The following is a 25,693-nucleotide window of genomic DNA, read 5'->3' as shown; positions in this document are numbered from 1 at the left end:
GGAAGCCCAGAAATCACTCAGCATTTGCATTCAAATCTGATTTCCAGCACGTATTATTCTAGAAGTTTCCACCAAATCCCTTTGAGCCTCAATTTCCTTACCTGTGAAATGGGACTGACAATCATATTGACCTCATAGGACTGTTGTGAGGATGGAATGAATCGCACTTTAATATATGCCTAGTCATCAGTCCTGTGATTGTGTTTTGATGGGGAGGAAAAAGCCACAGAAAACAGAAAGATCTGGCTTTCAGCCCTAGTTTATTCTTTCTGAGCTGCAGTTTCCTCATCTGTAAAATGGGAATAATAATACCCACCTTTCTAAGTTGCAGAGAAGATTATATGAATCATCTCGGGCATCGTAGGGGCTCTAGAAACGAGTTGTTAAATGAGTGGAAACCATTCACAAGACACTATCTTTAAGTCTTCATTAATGAAAGACTGACATCTTTAGGAATACACATTTTAACTTGTATCCATCATACATAAATACATTGTGCATTTGAAGAGCTGCGCCCCATGGAGAAGGTGCGTGTCCCCTCTGGCCACTGCTCTTGTGCTTTTGGACAGCTACCTGGGAGGCCCCTCCCCGGGCCCCTGGAGCCTGACTGCTCACTCACGCCCGCCCGTGCACCCACAGGCGGGAGACCTTTGACTTCGACGATGACTGTGACAGCCTGACTTGGGAGGAGAATGAAGACACTCTGTTGCTCTGGGAGGACTTCACCAACTGCAACCCAAGCCTCGATTTGCAGGGCGAGGTGAGCCAGCAGGCGGGCGCTGGGGACCCCCTCGTTTCCATGCTCCCTCGTCCTTCGTTCTTTCCCGGCAGCCCCCACCGCCCCGTTAAGTTGTCCACTCTGTTCCATTTCTCCAGCAAGAGGAAAACCTGGGCAACTTGATCCATGAGACCGAATCCTTCTTCAAGACGAGAGACAAGGAGTACCAGGAGACAATCGGCCAGATTGAGGTGGGGTACCCATTTGTTCATGTCCCCCAGTAGTGACCCCCGAGCCCCCAGGGATTTAAGTGCCCGTGTGGACAGGGGCTGGGATAGCGACACAGGATTGGGAGTCAGGAGAACCCACTGATTCTCCTGGCCTGGTGCTGGGCAAGTCACCCCTCTCTTGGGTAGGGCCTCAGTTTCCTAACCTGTAAAATGGGGGTGGTGATACCTGTCTGCCCCAGAGAGGTTTTTTCTTAAGTTATTTGACTGACATGATGATCTCAAAATAATGGGAACTGACATTTGAATGATATCAAGTGACACTGGGCCCTGAGCCCTTTAAAAATACACCTTCCTTGGTATTCTCACACCCTGTGTATGTACCCGCGGGGGGCCTGGGTGCCTCCACCCTGTGCAGTGGGTACTCTGAGCCCATTTTACAGAGGAGGAGATGAGGTGAAAGAGACCAAGTGACTTGCCCGAGGCCTCCCAGCCAGGAAGCGGCCTGCAAGCCCGGTTCTCCCTGCTCCAGAGCCTGTGTGTGTCTGCTGGGCCACACCTGTCTGTGAGGGTCAGTCATTGTCAGGCTGGAGAAAGGGAAGCCTGGCTCCTCCCCCAGGGATGGAGCACTCGGTTGAGGAGAAAGGTCAGAAACACGAGCACCCCTTTCTAACGCAGTCCGCATGAAGGAGTGCCAAGGCCAGAGTTGCTAGGGCTACCCCAGTGGTTGCTAAGCGACCATTCACCTTCCACCAAAAGCGATTCTAGGGACCGGTAAGCAGAAAGCAGAGGACAGGGGGAGGGCCCTGCGGGTGTGGTGCCCTGGGATGGCCCCAGTGCCACGGCGCTGAGGGTGTGAGGTCGCCGCGAGGCTGGCTGTGAGGATGACGGGGCCTGCCCTCTCCCGTGTTGGCCCTTCTCAGCTGGAGCTGGCCACGGCCAAGAGCGACATGAACCGGCACCTGCACGAATACATGGAGATGTGCAGCATGAAGCGGGGCCTGGACGTGCAGATGGAGACGTGCCGCCGGCTCATCAAAGGCTCCGCAGACAGGTGCTGCCCGCGCGCGTCCTCCCCGCGCCCGTCTTCCCTGCGCCCGTCTTGCCCGCGCCCGTCCTCCCCGCGCCTGTCCTCCCCGCTCCCGTCCTCCCCGCAGATGTGTCCGTCCTCCCCCAGCGCGCGTCCGTCCTCCTCGTGCCCGTCCTCCTCAGGGGCGCGTGCCCGTCCTCCCCGTGCCCGTCCTCCCCGCGCCCGCGCACGTCCTCCCTGCGGACGCGGTGCCGGTGTCCTGGTGTGTGGGGGGCAGGCGGGGGGGTTATTGGGCTGCAACGTACAGCCTGGAGATTTCATCTGCCAACCCCTCTGTCCATCTGTCCGTGCCTCCAATGACCATTAGCCACGTACTGTGTGCCTTACACATCTAATCTCACGTGACTCGCACAACCACCCTGTCCCCATTGTTGTGGGACTATAGAGGGCTACTTTGAGAAGGCTTGCTCTGTGCAAGACCCTGGGGATACAGGGATGAACAGGTCACAGCCCCTGCCCTCCAGGAGCCCACGCCCCACTTCCTGCTGAGCTGGTGGGTGGAGAAGGTGGGCGGGGCTCACGTGGGTCCCTAGGAAGCAGTTTTCCTTCCTTTCCCATCTTCTAACCCAAGGCCACGTGAGTCTGTCCCCAGGACACCGACAGCATCAGGCCTCTTTACTTGCCAGCACAGAGACAGCTCCTGGCCTTGGGGAACACGCAGCTTTCTGGGGGCGTGCGTGTGCGCCTGTGCAGCTGCTCGGTCGTGTCTGACTCTTTGTGACCCCATGGGCTGTAGCCCACCAGGCTCCTCTGTCCGTGGGATTCTCCGGGCAAGAATACTGGAGTGGGTTGCCATTTCCTTCTCCGGGGGATGGATCTTCCTGACCCAGGGATACAACCCGCATCTTTCGCATTGGCAGGTGGATTCTTTACCACTGAACCACCTGGGGAGCTCAGGGGAGACAGACATGCTAATGATAAAATGAGAAATACAGTGCTTGGCCCGGAGCACAAATATGTTAATTATAATCGTTTCTCTCATTATGACCGTGTTCTTGCACCCTGTTGTTTGGGCCGTAAGAGACGGAGAAGCAGGGGGGAGCTCTGTGTGTGTGTGTGTGTGGCCTGGGGCTTAGCATGTTACCTTCAGCTCACTGATTCCCAGAACCCAGTGCTGTTGTTCCCGTTGTTTGGATTGAGGAATGTGCATGTAGGCAGGGTAAAGAGCTTGCACCAGGCCCCCCAGCTCAGCAGTGATGAGTTGAGAATTCGAACCCAGTGCTGTTAACCGCTATTCTATGTGGCCTCCCTTTGGGCTCTGAGTTAATTGCCCAGATGATGGGAGTGTAGAAACTGAACTGGACCCATGGTTCCTGCTCCCATGGAGCGCTCAGCTCCAGGAGAAGCTAGAGAGGCAGGTGCGGGGCGTCGCGCGAGGTCTTGAGAGCCTTGTCTAACCCCTGAGCTTCAGAGACTCTAAGGAAAGCAGAGAGGGTGGGTCTCGGCGAGGATCCCCGGTGGACGCTAGGTTTTCCAGGAGGGGGTGCTCCATCCTTCCTGCTGTCTGCCCCAGGCTGCCCTCTGAAGTCTCCTGTTCTGCCCTCCCAGGAATTCACCATCCCCAAGCTCCGTGGCCAGCAGCGACTCAGGCAGTACAGACGAGATCCAGGACGACTTTGAGCGGGAGGCGGACGTGGAGCCCATGGTCAGCTGATGACTGAGGCACGCCCCGCCCCAGCCCGTGCCTGGTGGTCTGGGCGCCGGGGCCTCTGCACGCCTCTCCCCACGGGGCCAGGAAGTGGGGCTCCCAGCCCTGACCACGCAGACTTCCTACGCCCTACCTTCTCTGGAGGCCCCAGGGACCGCTGCTTCCTTCCTTCCTTTCTCCGCCCACCACCAACCAGTGCCCCTTCTCCATCACCCACCCAAGGAATGGTGCTGTCAATTTCTATTGTTCTCCACATGACAAATGCAGACTTCTGTCCGGACGATGCAGCGCTAACTGTGCCTTTTCCCTTCAGCTGAGCCACTTTGAGCTCCAAAGAATTATTCCTAGCAGGTGTTTTTATACGAAACTCTAAGGTGAGGGCGGGGGTGGGGGGGCCCCCCGGGTGTGGTCAATGCCTTTTTGTACCCTCCCACCTGCTCCTCTGATTGGCCATGAGCTCTGCCTTCCCTCCCCTGCTGGAGTTGAACTTGGGATGGTCCACCTCCCCCCCAGGAAGGCGCTGTTTGCCTTCACCTTTCCAGGCCTGGGTGGGGACTTCCCGAGGGGGCGTTGCATTTACCGAAGGGGAGAGGATAGAAGGAGGGAGGGAAGGACAAATTTTTCTTTGTTTTTGGATCGAGTGGCAAAGCAGAGGGAGAAGGCACTGTCGGGGAAGGTGGAGCCTCACTGTGTTTAAACTACTATGCAAAACAACAAAACAAAACAAAAAAAAGCAGCTTGCCTTATACCTTTGTGGGAGGCGGGCCCGCTCCCAACTAGCTCCCGGGTTTTCCTGGAGCTGGGAAGGAGGCAGAAGCTATGGTGATCTCTCTCTCTCTGTCTCTCTCGCAGCCTCTACGGGTGAGCACTGACTTGGGAGGGGGTTTGGTCAAGGTTGGAAGCGAGGCGGGGTTCTGAGGACCTCGGCCACCTGACTGCTTGCTTTCTTGGGACTTCTATGGGGTGGGGACGTGGGCCAGGGGCAGAGGGTGGGGGGTGGGAATGTCTTTTATTGCCCTGATGTTTTGTTTTTTTTTTTTCCCCAGCCAACAATAAGGGGTTATAGATCTGAAATTTCTCTGTGAGAAAGTCTGGAGGGGGTCAGGCCTGGTATCCACTGCCTCCTCTGGGGAACTGGGTCCGTACCGCCTGCCAGCATCTAGGTTCTCTGCTCTGTCCCAGCTGCCCACTGTCTGGCCACCGGTGGGCACTGGAAAGGGAAGTGGAGGGAGGCAGCGGGGACTGCTGGCAGAGAGGAGGTGGCCGGAGCGGGAGCTCGCCTGAGAGCCATGCTCATGGACACACGTTCACCTCTACAGTAATTCACTGATTGATTGATCCGTTGGAAAGTTAATCTGAGCCAGTCTCTCTCCAGACTTTAGTGGACCTGAGTCAGAGGGCATCATGTGGAGGCCACCCTCAAATCTCAGCTGGGAGCCTGCAGAGCAGGCTTTACTTTTTTTTTTTTTTTTAGTATCTTTTTGGACCCACTGCTCGCTACTACCAATCCCCTGGTATGACTGGGGATTTTGTTTTTGTTGGCTCAGGAGCTCCCCCTGGAGGTCAGAGGAGCAAAATGTGCCCAAGGACCAGAGCTCCTTCCTACCCCACAGCCTGTGTCTGCAGGCAGATGAGGGGCTCCGAGTAGATCCGGCCTCCTGTCTTTCCTCTCCAGAGTACCAGTGATCTGTAAGGGCCTCCTCTCGCCTCTGTTTCCCCACCTGTTTTGCAATCTTAAAACCATTGTATATAAAATTCATATAAATATATATATATATGGAGAGAGAGTGTTAGTGAGGGTGTGTAATTTTTATTTATCAGAACTTGGTGGCCTTTATTGTGAGTTTTTTCCCTTTTTTTTGCTTTGTTTTGTTTTCATGGGGGAACCTCCTGCTGGTTCCCTGTAAAAGTCTGGCTGAACGTCTTCCATTCCCAGCATCTCTTAGCCAGATAGTCCCTCGTTAGGTACGCAAAGGGACGAGGTTTCGGAGGAGAGATCACCCACTTCCTCTCCTTCTCACTGACCCTTGTTATAAAGGTTACAGGGTTCAAACATATCAGATTATTATTGTTGTTATTGTTATTGTTGTTTTATTTTTATTTTAACCAAAGGTTATTAGAGCCAGTTGGGCTTGGACCTCAGCTGCTGAAAAGATTTTCCGTTTCCGGGAGGGTGGGAAACCAGCCACCCCCCCGGGGCCTCCTCTGCCCAGGGTGAGGGAGGCATCGAATGCCGTGGGCAGGTGGACAGAATGGAAGCCTGCCTCAGGGTGGTGGGAGGGTGACAGACCTATCTTTAGAATTAAGACAGTAAGGCAACAATATAAGTATTTAGGGGGTAACTAGGGTTACCGTGGTGATTGCTGTCCAGTAGTGTTATTTTTCCTTCCCCCCCCTTGTATACATAGGATATTTGTCTTTGGGGACTAGGGTACTCTGAATTTATCTAGGAAGTATGGAAGTGGCAGGAGCCAGGGTCAGATGCTGGCCAGGAAGATCCGTCCTGCTGGTTCTCAATAGCTGCTCTCCCTGGGGAGCAAGGATTTGGGGCTGGTGGATGGGAGGACAGCAAGAGTTTTAGTGACCTGCCTTCCGGGTGTGGTCCTGGGCTTTGGCCTGGCTGCCTCCCTCCCCACCAAGTTCTTTTTTGAGTTAGTTGCCAGTGGGCCCCGCTTGCCCCCTTTGCCATGGGCTCACAGCTTGCCAAGAAAGACCCCAACGCTCGCTGGGGCAGCACCAGGTCCAGTTGGGACCAACTGGTCCGTCCTTTGTAAAGATGTAAATACTTAATTTTGGTTTTCTATTTCTTAGCCCAGTGTCATATTGACATTGGTATTTCAGAATTGTTCTCAGATGGGTTCTCCTGTGCTGCCCTCTTTTGCTCTCCTATTTTGGGGGGTTTTATAAAAAGAGAGGGTTGGGGAGGGGCAGGGAGATTAGCTTCCTTTGGGTTCCCTGATTGTGGAACACACACACACACTTCTGAGATTCTGAACAGGGAAAAAAATGATTGACAAGTAAACACATTTTGTTTCCTTGTGGCAATATGTCTAGAGGTCTCTGACTGGCCTGTGCATCATGGACTTAGCTCCGTGGATGTAGCTCAGATGACCTTTGGAGAATCAAACCACTTTGGCTTGGGATGGGGGAGAGGGTGTGGGGCAGGGGGTCATATAAGGTGTAACTTAAGCTAAATGTAATCTATTTATAAAGCAAGAGACTCTCATCTATTTTTATGAAAGGAAAGGTTTTTTTAAAATCTAGGGTAGGCAGTTATGGTAGCCCAGCATTTTTCTGTGGACAAGATGCATGTTGCTGCTGGATTTAATATAATCAGTACCCCTCACCTTTTCTCCGCATCCTCACCACCTGCTCATTCATACCCATGGGTGGCTTCAGCAGGGCAAAGGTCACCCCTCACCCCATTTCTCTGTCCCTTGATACCCCAGCTCCTTGGTCATTGGAAGGCCAGGGGGGCGGGCACTTGTGGTAGTGGGTGGGCAGTGGGGAATTCAGAATGGAGTAGGGTGGTGGGAGGGAAAGGGGGCGCTGGGTGGGGGACAAGCTCTGCCTCAGAGGGTGGGCTCTGGTTACTTGCTCCAATTCTGGTCTGCCAAGATCCATTGCCAAGTCAACTGTATTTGGGAGAGAGCTGAGAAATGAGTGGAAGATTTCCAGGCTCGGGGTGGGCTGTGTGTTAGTCTCGGGCAAATCCCTCACCATTCCCCCTGCCAAGCCCTCAAAGCATTGAGGTAAAGGCACCCTCTGCCCATAGACTCCTTCGTGGACATTTTCGCATCTACCTTATTTTTAGCCCCATCTGGGGAGACTATCCCGAAGTCCCGTCCCACCCCACTGTTGCTGTTTGTCTGCCAGCTGGGTCTAGCGTCAAGGGGAAGGGGGGGTTTATACTCATTGAAAGACTACTGACCCTACCGGAAACCAACCTGTTTACTGTATTGTTGTAAATATCATGCCCTTTATATCCTGTATATTGGCTTCTTTTAAATAAAGTGAAATGTCTTAGAATTGATGCTTTTTTTTTTTAAATTAAGGATAAAGTGGTGATGGGGGAGGGGCAAGAGGTCACGGGCCACATAAACACTAAAAGTCATCAACCGATCAGTGACCAAATAGGGAAATTCTACATCACCTCACATCTCACAATAAAATCTTTGGAAGTAGTTAAAGCAGGAATTATTATACATATTTCATAGAAGGGGAAGAGAGCCAGAGAGATCATAGACTGAAGAACTAGCGTAGCCTGGTTTGGAACTGAGGGCCTATTAATCATATTGCCCTCTGAATCTGCAAGTTTTCCATTCTCCGATGGAGCAAGCTAACTGTCTTGTGCCACCTTATGTAAGTGACTGGTATCCGTGGATTTTGGTATCTGCAGGGGCTCTGGGAACCAATCTCCCACCAGAGGAGGACTGAAGTTTCCTTTCCCACTCACCACTCTTTTGTTTATATTCTCCAAAGTGCCTTAAAGAGTGTGGCCTCCCAGATAAAGAGGAGTAATAATGAAATAATGAGAAAGTTCTAAGGTGGGTATTATTACCCCCACTTTACAGACACAGAACTGAGAAAGTTACATATTTCGTCAACGTCACAGGGAGAAACCACGATCAGCATCGGAACTCTGACTCCTAAGCAGGTTCTCAGTACACACCGCTGGAGAAAATACTGATACATTAGAACAGAGCGTTGGGAAAGTTGTTAACAGTACTTCAGGAATAGAACGGGCCCCTAAGATTCCATCCTCAGAACTTCAGAATCTGAGTTGTTAATAAAGTTCATGTGTTTGTGCAAACAACTTCCCAGAGAGAAAATTCAAATTTTTGTCCGGGGCGCCCAAATAAAGCAGAGGAATAAAACGGATTCCGCGTCCAGAGTTTTTGAAGGGAAGTCCGAGAGCAGACTGGCTCGGGTTTTATCTTACACTGATCGTAATCTGCAAGGAAGTAGACCGATTTGTCCAAGCGCTTTGCCTTAGGAAGCTGGGTGGCTCCGCTCCAGGTCGGAGTGGAGGGCGGCTGCGTCCCTACCAGGAGGCTAGAGCCAGGCTGCAGCCCCCGAGGTGAGGCAGGGCCACGACGAGGCCCTCTGCAGGGTGGAAGAGTCTGGCAGCCTCCGGCCAAGGGCAGCGAGAGAGCCCGAGAAGGGCCTCCAGCGGCACCTGACCCACAGAGCCCGGTCCTTCCTTCCCGCCTCACATGTGCCCCATCCCCGCTCTCTCATTGGCTGCTTCTGCCCCTCTAATCCTGGCCTAAGCAGGTTGCAACTTGAGCTCCCCTCTGATTGGTCCCGAAGCTCTCATGGCTCACTCTGATTGGTGGATGGAGCTCACGCCCTCCTGCCCTTGGCCCTGGAGGGCGACCGGGTCATACCATAAAGGGAGAAGGGGGAAACGCGTACGCTTCGGGGCTTCGCTCTTGGGCTGCTTTTCCCTGCGTCACATGATAGCGTCCTTCGTCAGGCCCTCGTGGGAGAATTCTTCTATTAGCAGGAGGCAAACACAGAGGCGTTTAGGCCGGACCCGACTTGGAGGGCGGCCGAGGGGGCGGTCCCCCCCCCAAGCCCGCCGAGGTGGTGCGCTCCAGGCGGGGCGGTGCCGTCCGGTGGCTCCTAGCGGGGCCGGTCCTGCGAGCGGCCGCGCGGGGATCCGGGATGATGCTGCGTTCGGCCGCGCTCTGCCGCGCCCTGCTGGCCCGCCGGGGGAGGGCGGCCGGGTGAGTGAGCGCCGGGCAGGCCAAGGGGCGCCTGCTGGCCCCGGGGCCCCGGGAGTCGCTGCGCGCCCCCCCGCCCCCGCCCCCGAACCGGGTTCCACCCTCGCCCCCAAACTGGGCTCCCTCCGGGCCGGACCCCCAAGCTGAGCTCCACACCCGCCCCCGCACCGGGCTCGACCCCTGTCTCCGAACTGGGCTCCTTCCGCGCCGGCCGTCCGAACCGGGCTCCACCCCCGCCCCCGAACCGGGCTCCCTCCGGGCCAGACCCCCGAACCGGGCTCCATTCCCGCCCCCGAACCGGGCTCCCTCCGGGCCAGACCCCCTCCCGCTTTCCCAGAGGCTCCCCTCCGCCGGGGGTCGCTTCCTGTGAGGCCGCCCGACACCCACCTTCTCCTGCGATGTCTCCGTCTCCCAAAGGTCTTTCAGCTAAGGGGTCCTGCCCACCGGCGGGTGGGGTGGGGTGGTCCCCCACGCTGAGAAAGGAGCCGCTTGATCACCTCGTCTTTCTCCGGATGGATAAAGACATTTGCTCGCCGCGGGAGTACAGCCTCCTCCTCTGAGGGCACCTCTATTTTTTTTTTTTTTAATGCACATTTCGCCTCTCTCCTCCCCACCCTTGGTTTCACATTCAGGACCCTCCCTGGGGTTCCCTCTCTCCTCTGGACTGGCATTTCTGTTTCTCTCTTTTCTCCTTTCCCTTTTTTCAAGTTAAGTGTTGGTCAGAAAAATGGAGAGTACGTGTAACATGCCAAACCTGTGTTGCACACTTGGCCTCCGTGCCTTATTGTGATGATTCGTGAGTTACGACACATGAAGTGCTTTGAAGGGTGCCTGGCAGAAGGCAGTGCCTGTTGCTATTAATGATGGTTGTCATTATCGCCGTTTTTAAACTTCACCAGTGGGTAGCTGTTATTCCAAAATTCAGACAAGACACTGAGGTGTAGTGGTCTGAGTGGAGCTGCCCTGCAAACCCAGATTTGCAGACCCCTCCAGCATGGAGTGGGATTCCTGGACCCTCACCCTCTCAGTGACAGGTGTCCTCAGAGCCCTTTTCTGCACCCCTGGGCTTGGTGGAGGAGGTTGGTAGGACACAGATCCTGCCCCAGAGGGGCTCACAGTTGGGTGAGGCTGCACTCCTATGGACCCATGTGTCTGTCCACTTCCCTTTCAGAGCTGGGCAGCTCTGGCCCCAGTTTGAGTTTTGTTTGCCTAACCTCTCTGACTGATCAGTTACATCCCCCCTGCTAAGCTCTGCCTTTCCTGAGTTAATCAGTGTCCCAAGGAATGGTACTGGCTGCCCTGGGCGCGGATGCATTTCAGGGCAGCTGTGTGTGCTATGGGGGTGGGTGGTGGGATAGGGAAGAGGACAGGGACAAGGACTCTTTTTCCAAACTGAGGTTGGGGGCCCTGCTCACTGCATGCTCAGCGTGTTCTCATTTGCAGGCCTTCCCCTGCATTCTGAGACCACCCCTCTCAGACCCTGATGGAAGCCGCATAGATCCACGTGTTTACTGAGTATCTACCGTGGGCACGTGGTGTGCTGAACACTGTAGCAAGGGGTACCCAGGATGGGAGCCTTCCAAGAGTTTCAGTTTAATGTAAGAAGGCCTTAGACTTAAAAAAACAAACCCCAAAGCCCTCTAATGTCTGGTATAAAAACACCTCTATTCTGGGGGAGGTGGGGGCTGGGGGGCGGCACGGTGGACGGAAAGCTCATAACAGCAGTAGTTATCAAGCAATCAAGTACCATAGGCCTGGCCCTGTGCAGATAAGCCCTGTATTATTACCGTTTTACTGATGGGAAACTTATCTGCCTGTTAAAAATGTTGAGACTAAGGGCTTCCCTGGAGGCTCAGCAGTTAAAGAATTTGTCTGCCAAAACAGGAGATGCGGGTTCAATCCCTGGGTGGGGGAAGTGGCAACTCATTCTAGTATTCTTGCCCAGGAAATCCCAGGGACAGAAGAGCCTGGTGGGCTTACAATCCATGGGGGTCGAAAAGAGTTGGAAATGACTCAGTGACTAAACAACAGCAATAAAATTACCCTCTGTCTGACTCCAGGCTCATGCCTCCTGAGTGGAGAAAAAGCATTTTGCAACCAGATCTGCTGGCTCAGGTTACCTCTTTGGATATAGCAGCTGGCTCGATGCCCCAAGACAGGGTTTCCCAACCTCGGCAGTATTAACGTTTGAGTCTGATAATCCTTTGTTGTGGGGGCTGCCTGTGTATTGTAGAATGTTTAGCAGCATCCCTGGCATCTACTCACTGGATGCCATAGCATCCCCCAGTCATGACAACAGGAAAAGTCTCCAGGCATTGCCAGATGTCCCCTGAGTGGTACAGTCACTCCTGGTTGAGAACCACTGTTTTAGAACAGTTTTGGTGTTTGGCCACTTGTTTAATTATTTGACAGATACCTAGCATATACCGGTGGTATGCCATGTCTGCATTTATGGAGAAGCAGTTTTAGAACATTTTTAGTGATAGCTCTCAGTGTCCTATACATGAAATTCTAGTGCTGACAAAAACCATCTCTTGGAAAACTGGGATGGGTGATGTTCTGTAGTGTTTCCCTTTTTGCCTGGAGTGCCAGGCATCTCAACCAAGTTTTAAACATACTTTTTTTTTTTTTTGAAGTGATTTGTTCAGTCGCCTAGTCGTGTCCAACTCTTTGCAACCCCATGGACTGCAGCATGCCAGGCCGTGTCAGGGTCTTTTCCAATGTGTCAGCTCCTCGCATCAGGTGGCCAAAGTATTGGAGCTTCAGCTTCAGCATCAGTCCTTCCAATGAATGTTCAGGTCTGATTTCCTTTAGGATGGACTGGTTGGATCTCCTTGCAGTCCAAGGGACTTTTGAAGTGGTGGTCACTTATTATTGTTATTTTAAAATATTTTATTTATTTATTTGGCTGCGTCGGGTCTTAGTTGTGTCATGCGGGATCTTTCATTGCAGCACGTGGACTCTCTAGTTGCGGTGTGCTGGCTTAGTTGCTCTGTGGCATGTGGGATCTTAGTTACCTGACCGGGCATTGAACCTTTGACCCCTAGATTGCAAGGCAGATTCTTAACCACTGGACCACCAGGGAAGTCCCTAAACACACTCTTGACTGTGCATTTTCTTTGTATTTAATTAGTATGAGTCCACTGTACAAAGTACAGATAAAGCAAAAGGTGAGGAGGGTCACTTGGCAGCTCACCACACGGAGGTAACCATGCTGTTACTTCGATGACTAGCCTTTTCATGGTCCAGGAGTATATATGCTTTAGAAAAACAACATAAAAACTGGCTCCTCTGCAGATCCTTTTTGGTAGCTTGCTTTTTCAGTTGAGACCTACCTCCCTTAATATATGTCCCCAGGCCCTGGGGCTGTGACTGACACCCGGTGAGCCCTCAGCAAACATTTGGTGAATGAAAGAATGACCACGTGATTCCTTCCTTGTCAACAGAAGTTTATCACAACCAGTCTGGGAGATGACCGCAATGAGCAGCTGGCCTTTACAGATGGGCCAGGGATGATCACTCAGGGCTGCCGTGTACCTTTGAGGCGGGTGATTTTATTTAGCTGCTCAGCAACCTGTGATGTAGGTGTGTGCCTAGTCGCTCAGTTGTGTCCAGCTCCTGGTGACCCCGTGGACTGTGGCCCACCAGGCCCCTCTGTCCATGGGGATTCTCCAGGCAAGAATACTGGAGTGGGTTGCTGTGCCCTCCTCCAGGGATCTTCCCGACCCAGGGATCGAACCCAGGTCTCCTGTACTGCAGGCAGATTCTTTACTAGGGACGCCCAAGAATACTGGAGTGGGCTTCCCGCTCCAACCCAGGAATCGAACCTGCATTGACGGCAGAGGATTCTTTACCACTGAGCCACCGGGGAAGCCCTCCAGGTGCTTCTGCCGAGCGTGGCTCCTAAGTGAGGAAACGTGGGTGCAGATCCTGCCTTGTCAGTCCGTGAGCTGTGACCACGAGCCGTTACTCTCTGAACCTCAGCTTCCTCCCCCACCCCTTCCACCCGTCCAAAGGGATGCAGTAATAGTTTGCAGGGTAATACATCTGTAGGGTAATCACTTAGCACCACACGAGGCATGCCATAAATGCTTCAGAAAAGTTCCTTGAAGTTTTCCAGGGTGGCTTATCCTGAGCTTCAGGCTCTGCACTTTCTCTCAGGTCTCCTCCACCTGAAGTCCCTTATCTCAGTGATTAGGAGGATTGGTCTTATCAGGTCTCAGATAACAGCCGAAAAGCCCAGAAGCTGAAGGAAGGAAGGGCAGTTTCCTTTCTAGTCCTTTGCTTGGCCTTGGCTCCCCTGACCCCAGCTCCTGGGGACCCGCCTCCAGGAGTCCGGTCCTGGGGGCCTGGTGTCCACCCATGTGCTTGTTGTTTTCGGGGTGTTCCTTAGATGCTCGCTGCGGTCTGGGCAGTGTGGGCACAGACAGTCCGAGCTGTGTGATGAGGGCTGTCCTCTGTGAGGTGATCTGATAGTTTGGACTAGGCTAGTATCCCCTGCAGAGGGGGGAAGGGAAGGGGAGGGAAGACCAGGATGGTGGGAGGGGGTGGGGGGGATGGGAAATGAGCCTGGAGGCCTCAGTAAGGATTCCGATTCTTTCTTGTAGGAGAGAGAAGCCACTGAGTAGTTTTGAGCTGAGCACTTAGCCTTTATCTCTCTGTGTTGATGATGTTTTCATGTTAAAACTATGAAAACTGGTAGCTGCTACCTTTGGAGCTTCTGTCCTGGGTGGGACATGGGCTGATTTGGCTTCCGTGGTGGCTCAGCTGGTAAAGAATCCGCCTGCAATGCAGGAGCCCTGGGTTCAATCCCTGGGTTGGGAAGATCCCCTGGAGGAGGGAAAGGCTACCCACTCCACTACTCTTGCCTGGAGAATTCTTTGGGCTGTATAGTCCATGGGTGACTTTGACTTTCACAGCCTTTTTTCACCTTTTGAGCTTCTGCCCTGGGTGGGACATGAGGCTGTTTATTCCGGTGGTTTCGAGAGGAGCTTGGAGTCAGTGGAGCCGGCGTGGCTATTGCAGTTGTGCAGGCGGAAGCCCATGGTGCCTTGGACCAGGGTGGACACCTGGGGGCGACCTGGGAGCCCAGGCCCCTCTGCTTCCCGGCAGTTTTCCCCTTTGTACATTTCAGAGCTCAACATTCTCCGTTGCAGGAGGTGTTTTGGTCTTGCAGCCTTTTTAGCTCAGATCCTAAGAGAATGGGTTAGGGTGCAGAGGGTGGGTCAGAGTAGTTGGGGTCTCAGACCCAGGCCATGAAGTCACCAGGTGAGAAGCGGCACCCCAGGTGGTTAGGGGAAACTGAGTCAAATCCAACTCTGTCTTACGTTTCTTTCCTGAAGCGGGAGGGCTGAGAGCTGCTCTAAGAAGGTTGAGATGGACTCGCCTTTGCATCCTAGAGCCAGGCACCTGCCAGGTGTGATGAACACGTGGGTGGGTGAAACCTTTGACCTCATCTGAGCTATCTCTGCATTCTTGCCTTGTGGGAAAGATGTATGCTGATTGCATGAATGAATAAGTGAGGAACACAGTCTTGCCTGGAAGGGCCTTGCAGATCCTTGTAAAAGCCCCGAGTCCTACAAGTGCTTCATTCTGCCTTCCCCTGAACCAGTGGAAGGGTGCTCATGTTATCCCAAAGGGCCCATGAGCCAAGAAAAAAAAAGGCTTGTCAGGCATCCCTAGATTATTTTTGGCTTAGTTGAGATCAGGCTCTCAGGCTGATCTTTGAACTAGTATCTGCTCCCTATGTTACATTCAGACGGATGGACAGTCCGACGGACAGTGGGGCCAGGGGCTGGACACTTTGCAAACAGCCAGCCAGCCATGGGGGCATGTGATCCTGAGGTCACAGTGGACCTCTGCCCTGGGGAAGACTTGCCCTGCTTCTGGTGTTGCCTGGGGCGTGGGAGCGGGGACGGAACCACTGGGCTTCCTGTGTCCCGCTGAGCTTCTGCCCTGGGTGGGACATGGGGCTACGTTTATTCCAGCAGTGTTTGCTGAGCCCCTGGCCCAGCCCCTGCTCCTTGGGAGTGTCTGGGAACCAGTTTGCCTTAGAAAGCCTGGCCTGGTGGAGTCAACCTTTACAGTTTCTTAGGAAAACCTAAGAGCAAAAAGAGTAAATAAGGCTTGTCATCCTCACAGTGCCCTGCAAGGAACATGGTGTCAGCCATTCTCCGGATGAGAAAGCAAAGGCCTGCGGCATTGTTATAGTGTCGTGTGATCATGTAGTGAGGTCTCCAGCAGGTGTGGGGGTTCGTCCAGGATGTCTGCTTCCGGAGCCTGTGCTTTTCACACCCGCCAGGCCCTGGGCTCCAGAGAGGGCTTGGGCGGCTCACCTCCTGGTGCCCAGCCGAGCGCACGGCGGCGCTCTCCTGGCTTGAAGAGGACAAGGTGATATCTGATTCACTGCTACTACTGAGTGCCTGGTGGCTCAGATAGTAAAGAATCTGCCTGCAATTCAGGAGACCTGGGTTCGAAACCTGGGTTGGAAAGATCCCCTAGAGAAGGGAATGGCTACCCACTCCAGTATCCTTGCCTGGAGAATCCCATGGACAGAGGAGCCTGGCGGGCTACAGTCCATGGGGTCACAAAGAGTCAGACACAGCTGAGTGACTTACACCCATGCACTCCTACCAAGGCCCAGGGAGGTGTCTGGAACCTTCCAGATGGTGGAGGGTGGGGAAGGGGAAGACACTGCCCTCCTCTTTCCTGCCAGGATGTTGAGACCCTGGCTACTGGAGTTTTCCAGCCTCTCCAGCCTTCCCCACCGCAGTGGTGGATTTCCATTAGTTGAGCAGGCCTGTAGCTCTGCCCTGTTCTCTCTTCAGACCCGTAGGGAACCCCAGGAGATGGAGGTCCCCCGTGGGCACCAGGCCTCACCGCTCACCAGCGGCCCAGCTGGCCCCGAATTGCGTTTCTTCCTGTTTGGGGCAGGGTGGGGCCTGAGGAATGCGAGCTTCTTGGGTGTGGTGGGTGCAGCTGGGGCTCACAGGGAGCAGAGGGAGGAGAGGCCCCCAGGGCTCATGGCGGGGGTCCTAGGAGACCAGCCCTGCCCCCGCCCCGCCTCCACTGCACAGGCCTCTTCCTGCTCTTCCTGACTTGTCCTTCCTGCTCTGGGCCTTTGCCCTTGGTCTTCCCCCTGCCTGGAACACTCTTCCCAGCTCTTCTCAGACCTCCTCCAGCTCTCCGGCAGAGGTCACCTCCTCCATGAGGCCCTCCCTGCCACCCTGCTGAAGTAGCCCCGCTCTCCTCCTTCCTTATTTTCTTGTCCTTTCAGTCGCGGGCTTCCCCGGTGGCTCAGATGGTAAAGAATCTGCCCACAATGTGGGAGACCTGGGTTTGATCTCTGGATCTAGCAGATCCCCTGGAGAGGGGAACAGCTAGCCACTCCAGTATTCTTGCCTGGAGAATCCCATGGACAGAGGAGCCTGGTGGGCTGCAGTCCACGGGATCACAAAGAGTCAGACACGGCTGAGCGACTAACACTTTCACTTTTTCAGTCATAGTTGTGTTTCTTCTTTTTTTAAAATTTTTGTTTTTACTTTGGCTGCACCCCGAGGCGTCACATGGAGTCTTAGTTCCCCCACCCAGGACTGAAGCCGCGCCCTCTGCCGTGGGAGCCTAGAGTCTTAGCCACTGGACCGCCAGGGAGGCCGGTGTGTTCCCTTCTCGCCCGTGTCCTGCACGGGAGGCTGGCGGCGTGGTCAGAGGGTCGCTGTCTCAGTCACTGCTGTCCCTCCAGAGACGAGCAAGCTGCCTTGCAGCCTGGTGTGATGTCCTTCCTCCTGGCCTCCCAGGCTGGGTCTTTGAGCCCCAGAGCCCTTCTCAGTGAGGAAGGAAGAAAAAGTGCCGGACCTTCTTGGCCAGACTGTTTGGTTCTCTCGCGCGTAAGCACCCGGCTTCAGACGCTGTCCCGGGGGCTGTGATGAGGTGGGCAGGCCAGGCTGCTTCAGACTGCCCAGCAGAGGTCTCCATGGCCCCCTGATACCAGGCAGCCCCGCCTGCCCAGGGAGGAACTTCTGGCTTTCACCCCACCATGGAGTTGCCGCACTTGCTGACCAGAGCCAGCCCCTGCGTCCTTAGCCCGCCCCAGATCAGCCGCCGTCACCCCGATCCTGCAGCGGGCTCCCCCTCACACCCCACCCCGGAGGCGTGCGGTCCCTGCGGTCCTGCCCGTGTGCGTGACCGGGAACCGACCGCCCCACCTGCAGGCGTGTTCCTCCTGGGCTCTGCCCGCGGCGCGTTGACACCAGAGGGAGACAGAGCTGGGTTTTTCTGGACTCGAATCTAGGTTTCTCTTGATCTTGGCCTTGAATGAGTCCTTTTCCGTTTGGGACCTAAGTTACCGTATTTCTGTCACAGGCCACCGGCGAGGCCCTTCCGGTGCCGCCATGACTGTGTCGAATCTGCCATGACTGTGTCGAATCTGACGTTCCCTGTGTGCCCTCGGGGTCTGTGTCAGCACTCCTGTCCTCGTTTACAGCTGGGGAAGCTCAGGCCTGGAGGGGAAGGCCTAGGGCTGAGGTTCCTCCAGCTCGGGAATGACTGACTCTTTTTTTTTTCTTTTTTAAGGCTGCATTTATTACAACTTTTTTCATTTAAGTGTGTTATTTTGTATAACGTTTTGTATATGTATTTTGTATATATTTTTTCATTTGAGTATATGTTACATAAAATGGTATTTTTTATATACCATTTTCACCAATATATATATACACATTCTTTAGAATGTGTATATATATAGATTCTTTAATATCCTTTTCCATTATGATTTATCAGAGGATACTAAGCATAGTTTCCCGTGCTGTCCAGTAGGACCTTGTTTATCCATCCTATGTGTAATAGCTTGGACTTACCCGGTGGCTCAGTGGTAGAGAACCCACCTGCCTATGCAGGAGACGCGGGTTCGATCCCTGGGTGGGGAAGATCCCCTGGAGGAGGAAATGGCAACCCACTCCAGCATTCTTGTCTGGAAAACTCCATGGCTAGAGGAGGCTGGTGGGCTGCGGTCCATGGGGCCCCAAAGAGCCGGACATGACTGAGCATGCACACACATACAATGGCTTCCATCTGCTAACCCCAGCCTCCCTCTTCAGCCTTCCCCCAGTTCCCTGGCCTCCAGCCCACGAACAGAATGACTGACCCACCTGTCCCTCTTACCCACCTTGGGACCCCCAAACACATTAGGGTCAGCACCACTGGTGGTCACTGATCAGTGAGGTCATGGGGTCAAGGGTGAGTAGGGTCTCCAGAACAAGGAGTTCTTGGCATTCAGTCCCCGGGAATCAGACCCTGAATGCCCACAACAGCCCTCCCCGTGGCTGCAGGCTGAGCTCAGGGCACCCCTCCAAGTTCACGGCCCTCCTCTTGGGTGTTCTTGCCCAGCCGGAGCTCAGGTCCTGGGGCCAAGGAGTTCTCAGCCAGTTCCCGTTCGGATGAGACTGAGCTGTGGAATGTGCTGACTTTTCTACTTAGAGAAAGGAGTAACTTGGGTCTGTTTGGTAGAAAGTCCGTCTCATGGGGAAATAGAGGGAGACCAAGGCTCTTTATGTGAAAAACACCAAGGCGTGGTTCTGCACCTCTGAGTTTCAACTTCAAGCAACTGTGTGAGTTTCCGTGGTGGTTCTCATTTAGGAGATGGAGACATAGGCTCAGAGGAGGCAGGTCAGATGTCTGAGGACTCACAGTAACAGGACCTGGGCTTGAACTTTGGTTTTGGACTCCAAGGCCAGTTCTCATCCCCCAGTTCTGTAATGGGTTTGGATTTCAAGGTTATGGGCCAGCCCAGGTCCCCCCGTCCGAGATGGGGGTGCCGGGGCTGGCACTGCTGACCTGCGCGCCTCTGTTCCCCTCCAGGCTGTGTTGGAAGCACGTCTCCTCCCTCCATGTGGCCAACGAGCCCGTCTTGTCGTTCACACGGGGCAGTCCCGAGCGAGATGCACTGCAGAAGGTAATGGGGGACAGGGAGGGGCACCCAGGAGTGCCTGGAGGGCCTGCGTGGAGGCAGCCTTCAGCAGCTCCCACGAGAACGCTCTGTACCCTCTCTTGCCCCTGCCCTCAGCCCTGGGGGCAACCGGGAATCTGGGTAGAGCTGGGCACTGGGGACGGGGGTACCTGGGAGTGGCAGGGTGGCCACCTGGGCCTCTTTGGGGTCCCAGGTCAGGGGTCATAAGCCTGCAGATAGTTTGTGCTTGAAAACATTCTCCGGGGAATCCCTGGGCCCCGTGGTCAGACTGTGCTTCCACTGCTGAGGGTGTGGGTTCCGTCCCTGGTTGGGAACTAAGATCCCACCAGCCACACAGCATAGCCAAAAAATTTCTCCCACTAACTGCCAGGGTTTTAAAATTGTGAGATTTCATGTAAATTTCAGACCCAGTTTTTAAAATCTCCTCTCTAATGGGACCAGCTGGCAACACTGGCCTTGGCTTCTCGCAGGCCAGGAGGTGACGGGGCGGGGGCCGATCGGGAGGACATGTCTCTGCCTGCTCCCCCCGTCTCTCCGGGGCCGCTTTGCAGACCCTGCCTCAGGGTTTCGGTGGGCAGCAGGAGGGAAGGAAGGGCTCGCGCGGCCTCTTGTCCTCTCGCCAGGCCCTGAAGGAGCTGAAGGACCAGACGGAGGCCATCCCGTGTGTGGTGGGGGACGAGGAGGTGTGGACCTCGGACGTGCGGTACCAGGTGTCGGTAAGTCCAGCGGGCCCGCGGGGCTCGGCCGCTCCCCTGAATCCCGGGGCACATAAACACACGCCTTGGGGTTTCTGCCTCCAAGAGGGCTTCGAGTCCACCGCGAGCTTTGAATTCCGTGGACCGGTGTGAAACTTCCAGAGGCAACCTTGGGTGCCAGCTTCACGCCTGCCAAGGGGAGGTTAGAAACAGCAGGTGCCCCCAGCTTCACCATGGCTTTAAAAAGCTGACCCAGTAACCACCTGGGGAGCAGGGGGCAAGGACAGAGTCAGAATCAAAGCAGACCCTGCCCCTTACAGACACACGCCACTGTACGCACGACAGACACACGCCACTCTACACACGACAGACACACGCCACTGTACACACGACAGACACACGCCACTCTACGCACGACAGACACACGCCACTGTACGCACGACAGACACACGCCACTGTATGCACGACAGACACACGCCACTCTATACACGACAGACACACGCCACTGTACGCACGACAGACACACGCCACTGTACGCACGACAGACACACGCCACTGTACGCACGACAGACACACGCCACTGTACGCACGACAGACACACGCCACTGTACGCACGACAGACACACGCCACTGTACGCACGACAGACACACGCCACTGTACGCACGACAGACACACGCCACTGTACGCACGACAGACACACGCCACTGTACGCACGACAGACACACGCCACTGTACGCACGACAGACACACGCCACTGTACGCACGACAGACACACGCCACTGTACGCACGACAGACACACGCCACTGTACGCACGACAGACACACGCCACTGTACACACGACAGACACACGCCACTCTATACACGACAGACACACGCCACTGTATACACGACAGACCACTCTACGCACGACAGACACACGCCACTGTACGCACGACAGACACACGCCACTGTACGCACGACAGACACACGCCACTGTATACATGACAGACACACGCCACTCTACGCACGACAGACACACGCCACTCTATGCACGACACACGACAGACACACGCCACTGTACACACGACAGACACACGCCACTCTACACACGACAGACACACGCCACTGTACACACGACAGACACACGCCACTCTACACACGACAGACACACGCCACTGTATACACGACAGACACACGCCACTCTACGCACGACAGACACACGCCACTCTATGCACGACACACGACAGACACACGCCACTCTACACACGACAGACACACGCCACTCTATACACGACAGACACACGCCACTGTACACACGACAGACACACGCCACTCTACACACGAAAGACACACGCCACTCTACACACGACAGACACACGCCACTCTACACACGACAGACACACGCCACTCTACACACGACAGACACACGCCACTGTACACACGACAGACACACGCCACTCTACGCACGACAGACACGCGCCACTCTACGCACGACAGACACGCGCCACTCTACGCACGACAGACACGCGCCACTCTACGCACGACAGACACGCGCCACTCTACGCACGACAGACACGCGCCACTGTACGCACGACAGACACACGCCACTCTAACCACGACAGACACGCGCCACTCTACGCACGACAGACACGCGCCACTCTACGCACGACAGACACGCGCCACTGTACGCACGACAGACACACGCCACTCTATGCACGACAGACACACGCCACTGTACGCACGACAGACACACGCCACTCTACGCACGACAGACACACGCCACTCTACGCACGACAGACACACGCCACTCTACGCACGACAGACACACGCCACTGTACGCACGACAGACACACGCCACTCTATGCACGACAGACACACGCCACTCTATGCACGACACACGACAGACACACGCCACTCTATGCACGACAGACACACGCCACTCTATACACGACAGGCACACGCCTCTCTGTACACGACAGGCACACGCCACTCTGTACACGACAGACACACGCCACTGTACACACGACAGACACACGCCACTGTACACACGACAGACACACGCCACTCTACACACGACAGACACACGCCACTCTACACACGACAGACACACGCCACTCTACACACGACAGACACACGCCACTGTACACACGACAGACACACGCCACTCTATACACAACACATAAGCAACAAGGATTCACTGTATAACATGGAACAATATTCAGTATCTTGTAATAAACTGTAATGGAAAATAACCTGAAAAAGCATATATATATTCAGGTATATGTATGTATGTTTAACTGAATCACTTCGCTGTATGCCTGAAACGGCATAATTCTCCCAAAGAAAGGCAGTCACCAAAGCCCTCGTCTGGTTTTGGGAACCAGTGGTCTAGCTGACGATGAGCTCAGCAGAGGTGAGCTCCCAGGCTGTGGGCAATGCCAAGTGTCGCCTCCTCCCATTGGAGCCCAGGCTCCATCCACAGACTCATCTGTGAGGCCCTGTCCCCTGCGCGCAAGCTCCTCCTGCAGTCCCTGCCACTCCCCTTGGAGGCTGGAAGAGCAGGCGGTTAGCCGCCCATTTTGCAGATCGGGAGGAGCTCAGGCATCAGTAACCCCCCTGGGGTGGCACAGTTAGACATGGAACAGGGATGATGGATCCAGGTTCCCCAGAACCATATCCCCTTGATTTTGACTCACTTTTTATTAAAATTTTTTGGCCATGCCTGTACAGCATGCGGGATCTTATTTCCCCAGCCAGGGATCAAGCCCTTGTCCCCTGCAGTGAAGGGCAGAGTCGTAACCAGTGGGCTGCCATCACAACCCCTTGATTCAAGTGAGTTCATTCACACCAGCTGTTTCTGAAGGGGCTTTAGAAGCAGTGTGCTAATTAACGTATGCCAGCAAGATAGTCTTCGTGCTCTGACCTGCTGGTCACAAAATTGTGAGGCCTTGGGCACTTGCTGGAGATGGCCACAAACTTACTTTTAGGCCTCCTGGTTTGCAGGGGAGAGGAGACGGCATCACTGCCCCTAGCCAGAATGTTCCTGAAATACATCCCACCTCTGCAGTCGGAGGAGCGCAGACACTCCTGGGGCTGGGCCCAGGGAGGAAGTTCTCCCGGAGGTGTCAGAAGGACGCAGCGGTGTGGCGAGCGTCCCCACAAGCGTCCTCATCTCGCGCACAGGGTTCTGTGGGGCCACTTCTCCCACACTGGCATCTGGGCACGACACCAAAGCCCGCGCCCGAGGACGCCCAGAGGTCACCCTGCAGGCCTCACGTCCGCTGCCGGGCTGGGCTTTCCATCTGGAGCTCCGGCTGCAAGTCAGCGCTGGGAGCTTCCTTTCTGTAACCCAACGACGGGGCCATTTCATGTATAAATTCAAACGTCCGGCTTCTGTCGGGAGAAGGAAGGTGTGGCCACACCAGTGGTCTCCCTGTGAGCCCCCGTGTGGGGCCGGCCGCCAGCGCCCCAGGCCCCGCTGCCCCCAGCCCTGTCTGCTCAGCCCTCTCCCCTCTCTGGCCCTTGCGGACCTCTCAGAGCCCCGGCTGGAGCCAGAGCGGGTCTGCGTGTCCCTCCGGCACCCTCCTTCAGCCTTCCTCTCAGCGGGGATTTTGCTAGAAGCGGGGTGGCGGTCAGACAGCCTGCTCTTCCTAACAAGTCCCTGGGCTTGACGGTTAAGAAATGGCATCCACACTTGTGCCCCCAACTGTCCGTCTGTTCAAGGGCGAGAGTGACATTCCCTGGTGACAGCTGGGATCTTACCCAGGATTCATGGCTGAATGGAAGTCTGCAATAACCTAAGGGTGGATCCCTGGGTCCACTTCAACTGTAGGCAGAGGCCCCATTCCGTCCTTTTTTACCCCTTGTCACGGTAGGGACAGTTTTAGCCCAGAAAAGCTTAAAGCAAATAGCCGCCTTGGCTACGCACAAAAGTGGAAAGTGTGTATATGTGAGCACACCTGTATATGCGTGTCCTGATGTGACGGATACACATGGAGTTTCCAGCCTTGTGCGGTGCAGCCAGTCACAAAATAAGTGCCACAGCAGGTAAATGAAGGGCCTTACTCCTTGGCATTGTTAGCTAGAAACCTGTTTAAAGTTGGAAGACAATTTCCAGAAGGGTGACTTTAGCTCTTTCTAGGGGGGTACTTATGGGGCTTCCCTGGTGGCTCAGATTAGGTAAAGAATCTGCCTGCAGGGCGAGAGACCCAGATTCGATCTCTAGGTTGGGAAGATCCCCTGGAAGAGGAAATGGCAGCCCACTCCAGTATTCTTGCCTGGAGAATCCCACGGACAGAGGAGCCTGGTGGACTACAGTCCATGGGGTCACGAAGGGTCAGGAGGTACTTATAAATCATGATAATAAAGCCCATCCATCCATCCACCCATTCATCCAACCAAGCCCCCTCGGCCCCACACCTAGGGGGGCTGGGTGCCGGGACACAGTGATGAACACAATAGACGGCTCTGCCCTCACGGAGCCGACCTTGGGGAGAGTGAGGTTGGTGTACGTGTCAGCGAAGAAACAAATGAGACGTTTCCAGATGGTGAGAGGCGCTGTGGAAAGCTCAGGTGATGGGCTGGAGATGTGAAGGCCACTTATGGTGGGGTGGTCCACAGGCCTCTCTGAGGTGACATCTGAGTTGAACCCCAGGGATGAGGATGGGCCAGGGACTCACTGCCAGCCGAGGGGTCCCCAGGTACAGTCAGGAGGAGGCTGGGGAAGCTGCAGAGCAGGGAGGAAGCCGGTGGGCCCGGAGCATTCAGGTGCGATTCTCGTTGGCTGTGGTTCAGAGCCTCTTCCGAGAGCCCAGGGAACAAACCACTGGAGAGGGTGAAGGAGGGTGAGAAAAAGCCCATGGCTTATGAGAATGCTTTCTGATTTTAGGCTGGCAGAGGGGTTAAGAGTGTGGGCTTGGCAGAAGTGAGTTTGGACAGAGATGTTTGGAGGGCCAGGTGCCCATGGGCAGCCAGGGAGCTGGGATGGGAAGGTGGGTGGGGGGCTATGATGAGAAGTACGTAGCAGGTGGGTATCCAGGGAGGCCAGGGAAAGTCTTGTGCAGGAAGCGACGGAAACACTTGGAACAAAGCCCTGAGGATTCCACACGAGGCACAGTGGGCATCTGAGGGATGTGGGGTGGTTTGCCCAAATTGATGAGCTCCTCATTTGCCCCCACACAACTGGAGAAGGCCTCCTGGGGATTGGAGCGGGGAGAGCGAGTGTGTGGAGGACTCTGGCCTGGCAGGCAAGCTCTGAGCCCGGCTCCATCCCCACCCGCCCGGGGAGGGCTCCCCCCTCAGGGACAGCAGCCCCACCCCGCTCTCTTCTTGCAGCCCTTTAACCATGGACACAAGGTGGCCAAGTTCTGCTACGCAGACAAGGTGAGTCCCTGGCGACCTGTCTGGTTAGTTAACGTCTGCTGCCATGGGGATGAAGGTCAGTTACTGCTTCCCTCTCGGGCCATGGAGGGGGGTGGTGGCTGGCACTGAGGGTGTCCCTGGCCAGGCCAGGTGTGCCAGGGCTCACGTGGGCCTAATGAGAGCTGCCTGGGCCAGGGCTGGGCATGCCCTGATTGGGGGGGGCGGGGATTCTGGAAGGCTGAGCCCGGGAAATGGGAGGGCATCGCGGAGAGGAAGAGAG

The 25,693-nt window shown here is 55.1% G+C and overlaps 2 protein-coding genes across 3 annotated transcripts in view; both read left to right on the top strand.

Moving 5' to 3' along the window:
* IFFO2 (intermediate filament family orphan 2) overlaps nt 1–7,712 on the top strand; it is a 50,407-nt gene extending 42,695 nt beyond the window's left edge. For both annotated transcript variants that reach the window (XM_043908971.1, XM_043908970.1), the window contains 4 exons: nt 640–760; nt 877–969; nt 1,869–1,999; nt 3,584–7,712. In XM_043908971.1, coding sequence (XP_043764906.1) covers nt 640–760; nt 877–969; nt 1,869–1,999; nt 3,584–3,689 — 451 coding nt within the window. In that variant the 3' untranslated portion in view covers nt 3,690–7,712. The remainder of the gene's footprint in view (nt 1–639; nt 761–876; nt 970–1,868; nt 2,000–3,583) is intronic.
* Nucleotides 7,713–9,095: 1,383 nt separating this feature from the next.
* ALDH4A1 (aldehyde dehydrogenase 4 family member A1) overlaps nt 9,096–25,693 on the top strand; it is a 32,281-nt gene continuing 15,683 nt past the window's right edge. Inside the window, exons 1-4 of the mRNA XM_043908968.1 lie at nt 9,096–9,415; nt 19,268–19,361; nt 20,000–20,092; nt 25,387–25,434. Of these exons, the coding sequence (XP_043764903.1) occupies nt 9,354–9,415; nt 19,268–19,361; nt 20,000–20,092; nt 25,387–25,434 (297 nt within the window). The 5' untranslated portion in view covers nt 9,096–9,353. The remainder of the gene's footprint in view (nt 9,416–19,267; nt 19,362–19,999; nt 20,093–25,386; nt 25,435–25,693) is intronic.

Source organism: Cervus elaphus, chromosome 8, assembly GCF_910594005.1.
Source record: "Cervus elaphus chromosome 8, mCerEla1.1, whole genome shotgun sequence".
NCBI classification, from domain to species: Eukaryota; Metazoa; Chordata; class Mammalia; order Artiodactyla; family Cervidae; genus Cervus; species Cervus elaphus.
Note: the sequence above shows the minus strand (reverse complement) of the source record. Positions and strands in the feature narration are given on the sequence as shown.